The sequence below is a fragment of the Diaphorina citri genome, unplaced genomic scaffold (genome assembly GCF_000475195.1).
Source record: "Diaphorina citri unplaced genomic scaffold, Diaci psyllid genome assembly version 1.1 scaffold604, whole genome shotgun sequence".
NCBI classification, from domain to species: domain Eukaryota; kingdom Metazoa; phylum Arthropoda; class Insecta; order Hemiptera; family Psyllidae; genus Diaphorina; species Diaphorina citri.
In genome coordinates, this window is record NW_007378038.1 from 93,500 (window position 1) to 97,954 (window position 4,455).

A 4,455-nucleotide genomic window follows, 5' to 3' on the forward strand; every position below is an offset into this window, starting at 1 on the left:
TTGGATGGAAGAGAATGCCCTAGGCATTAATCCCGCCCCTGAGTTAGGATTTTTCATTTTTTTTTTTCTTTCTTTCTTTCTTTCTTTATTCAATTTTCTTTTTCTTTTGTTAATTTATCAGTTTGTTATTTTGTTTCTTGTACCTCTTTGTAAATATTGTAAAATTCTAATAAAGAGTTATATAATAATAATAATAATAATAATAATGGTTTCCTCATTTGCTCACCAGGTGGCGGGGAGGGAGGTGTAGGATCCGCGAACTCCAGTGCGGGAGGCGCCACCAAGTGTCGCAGATTCTACGCCACACAACCCGTGCAGGATCTGATCAACTATTTGATAGTGGAAGGATACGATGCAGAAGATTATAAGGTTATATTCGGATGGCCTAGGAAAGAGGTAAGTGTTTGAAATTTGGTATGCAGCTGTCAAATGTGATAAGGATGTGACACGAAACTTTTGGTTAAGATCGGTGCAACGGTTGGCGGTATTTTGGCCGCTTTTTGGCGTAATTCAATGATATCTCGGGAACGGTATGATCTACAGACTTGAAATTTGGTATGTAGTCTACAAATGCGACAAGGATGTAACACGAAACTTTTGGTTACGATAGGTGCTGCGGTTGGCGGTATTTTGACCGCTTTGTGGCGGTTTTCGACCACTTTTTGGCGGTTTTCAGCTATACTGACTAAACGATTAGAAATATTGTAAAAGTTACAATAGAAGAACACCCAAATAAGCATCGTTCAATAGGATAAGGAAAGTCGTGTGATGTTCACACCAGATTTTTCTTCTGAATGAATGAAATATATGTAGATGTAAAAGAAATAACTTATACTCTTCACTGGGTTGGTAGGGTATTTTTATTTATAGAAAAACAGACATGTTTCGCCACCCTGGGCATCATCAGTGTATAAACAGGGTATTATAATAAAGAAAAATGTCCATATAAACTTTTAAAGACATTGCACAAAAAAAAAATAATAATAATAATAATAAAAAAAATAAATACCCTACCAACCCAGTGAAGAGTATAAGTTATTTCTTTTACATCTATTGTTATGGAACTTCACAAAGTTACTGAGTCCTCTATCATGATATTGAAATATATGTTTCTCGCATTTCCAGTTATCTCCCGACATTTCCCATCAGACGTTGGCCGAGCTCAAGTTTTGTCCGCAAGAAACTCTAATCGTTGAAGAACGATGGTTTGATAGAGGGGACTGCAAATGCTAAGGTCTTATCGTCCCGAAAGAGAAGAGAGAAGGAAGACAGGATAGGAGAAAGCCAGTTGTTCCGAGAACACATTTCACATCAGAATAAAACCATCAATCACTGCCTGGGATCACATGTGGTGCTGTTCCAGATGATCTTTAAATTGAGGAGCTGGGTGCAAAAAGGGCAATAAATGAAAATCATCAAACTGAGATAGGTATTTAACTTTAAAGTTTTCAATTTTTCATCAAAATCCTTCGTACACAAAAATCCCACTCCGAGGCTTAGGTGTAGGGACAAACAGCTCTAAACGACGAGTTCACTTCCAACACTTCAGACATTTCCGACAGATTTTGTATTTTGCTTCCTATGTTAAGTAATGGTAGTCCGCACACCTATCCGTATATCAGACATTTCCAACACTTCCGACATACTACCATTACTTAACATAGGAAGCAGAATACAGGCTTTGTAGGAAATGTCTGAAGTGTTGGAAGTGTATGATCAGTCTGCGCGCTGCTTTAAGCTTGTACGAATGAATGTCAGAAATGAAGTGAGGTCCATATCCATATTTGTTTGTTCCTCATAGCCAGCCTAGTCAGCTTGGAGGGCGCTAGGCCGTGGGTTCGATTCCCGCCCGGGGCGGACTTTATTTGTTTGTTCCTCATAGCCAGCCTAGTCAGCTTGGAGGGCGCTAGGCCGTGGGTTCGATTCCCGCCCGGGGCGGACTTTATTGACACCTCTGCCTACCTAGGCAAATGAGCACACCAAATGTATAATATACTTTGATAAAAATCTTCATACTTTTACTAATATTAGTCCCCCTTTTTCTGTCACATATTGGTGTTCTTTTTCTTTTTGGCCTGTGAAATTATTGATTAGCATAATGTGACCTAGAATTATGCCAGGCTATATCCGATGGCCTTCAAGACAGATGATCTGTTGGGAACAAGGAGATAAAAAAATAACTGGAGCCTGCTGGTTTTGTTATCTGTGGAAATATTTCTGTGATTGCCTATTTTTCAATTAAGCTGGTAGGTAGGTAAGTAGTTCTTTTCTAATGAAGAGGATGTCTGTTTTGGGGATTTACGATCTTTTGACGGAATATTTAGGTCATTAACCCTTTCGTAACCCGTATTCGTACGGTAAAATTACGATTGAAGTTCTTGGTTTTTGATGTTAGAATCCAGGGAAAATTTGTTACAGTTTAAGGTCAGTGGGGAAGGGAGGTTTTGCGGATGGGTGAAGAGCGGATGAAGTGCGGGCACTTCACTTTACCTCAAAAGAGACAAAATAAAACCAATTTGGATTCTTCTTCTTCTTCTTCTTCTTCTTCTTCTTCTTCTTCTTCTTCTTCTTCTTCTTGGTGTGTCATGTCCGTTGTCGAACGTTGACGACCATGTTCCTGATTCTTTGTCGATCTTCTGCCAATATATCACACTATGATTTCTGAATATATCACACTATGATTTCTGAATATATCACACTATGATTTCTGGTAATTTTATGACTTTATTACATATTTCTAATCTATCTATTACATATATCTACATAGTATGACTTACCCTATTACAATTTACGTACGTCACTCTATTTCCCAATCTAACAGGGACTTTCCCTAAATAACCCTATTATCAATCTAATATTCTAATGTAATAGGGACTTAAACTGTGGGATTATACCTGTGAGGAGTCTGCTCCCTGGGAGTTGCCTGGGTTTTATTTCCACTGCGGATACGATATAATATGGCTGTAATATGGTATTATATGGCTATACGGTATATGACTGTAATACGGTATATGGTATATGGTGCACTGTTTGTTTTCCTTTTACCTGTTACATCACCGGCGCGGTAACTTCAGATAGTATTATGATATGATGTCTAGCGTTTTGTTTTCTTTTCATTTCACGATTCAATGTACTGGTGGAAAAATAAATGTTAACCTACATTTATAATGGGAATGTTGGGGGGCGGGGGTTTTGGTGGGCGGGGGTTGGCTTAATTTTGTTTGGTTTGAGATAATGGTCAAGTACGATATCATACATATTTCTAGACATGGTCTTCACTTGACTGGAGATTTCTTAGTTCAATTACACAGTCGTACGTATTCACCTATTTAATTTCAAAAGTAGGGTTAATCTACAACCGTAAATCTAACTTCTCTACAATTTCTTCTGTTTCAGGTAATTGTGTGCTGTATTTAACATATGGGAACATTTTTCGGCCCATCAAATCTCATTGGCGAGTCATAAAGTAAGGAATAACTTGCTAAGGACCAGTCTACTGTTTCTTATTGCATCCAAAGTGCATTAGAACGTGACAATGTAGACCTAGTGTTAAGATCACACTCCCAGTTATCATCCACCCTTTGAAGCATAATAAAAATAGGGGTTGTCTAAAATACTGCGCCTTCCGACATACTTACGATAATGAGGGCCCCCTAAATGTGCAACTAGGTATATGGATGCTATTACTCTCCATAAAAAAAGCGTTAGTTACGCTACCATTCCTCGTAAAATCCCTATAAGTTAGTGGATGCTACCTTGCTACCATCCCCCCTAAAATATGTACTAGTTGCTACCATTCTCGCTAAATGTACCAAATTGCTCCCTCTCCCGTGATTCCCTTGGGAGCCACCCTCCCCCCGAAATACATTAAACATTTTGTCGAGAGAAGAAAATAATTTCATTTGAAGCATAAAACAGTAAACACAGTGTTTCTGGTAACGTAATATGCTCCCCGGTTCCCGGCTCTATTTCCCGGAACAGGTGTGCTCCGGGTGGTCCCCAGGGGACGGTTCCTGGCAAGGTACGAAGTGTAACGTGAGAGATGGTAATAAAAAATGTGGCCCGTCTTTATTTCGTATTTTTGTCCTGTTTTTTTTATTTTTTATTTTTTTTTTTTAAGAGGTTTGACAGAGGGAACTGTAACTGCTATGGTCTTATTGTCCCGAAATCGAAGAGAGAAGAAGACGGAAATATTCCTACCCCCATTATGGTAAAATATTCTTTTTACATTACAAAGAACTCAAACAGCTAGTTTATATTTTACCTTTTTGGGAATTAATTTTTTTTTTTTTTCATTATGTAGGGTAAGGGACCCCCTAAAAGGGGAAGCATTCGGGGGACTTTTTTTACGCCAAAAAGTGCGGAGGGACCAAGGGTTTTTATAAAGGATCTTGTCCTGGTTTCGGGGGGGTTGTCGGGGAATCAAAATCGAATTCACCAATCACGGGCCCAGAC

At 38.8% G+C, this 4,455-nt stretch overlaps 1 protein-coding gene across 1 annotated transcript in view; it reads left to right on the forward strand.

Annotated features, from left to right (window-relative positions):
• Window positions 1-3,400, forward strand: part of LOC103510495 (FAS-associated factor 1) — a 14,912-nt gene extending 11,512 nt beyond the window's left edge. Inside the window, exons 13-15 of the mRNA XM_026824525.1 lie at window positions 205-396; window positions 1,126-1,205; window positions 3,397-3,400. Of these exons, the coding sequence (XP_026680326.1) occupies window positions 205-396; window positions 1,126-1,205; window positions 3,397-3,400 (276 nt within the window). The remainder of the gene's footprint in view (window positions 1-204; window positions 397-1,125; window positions 1,206-3,396) is intronic.
• The last annotated feature ends 1,055 nt before the right edge of the window (window positions 3,401-4,455 follow it).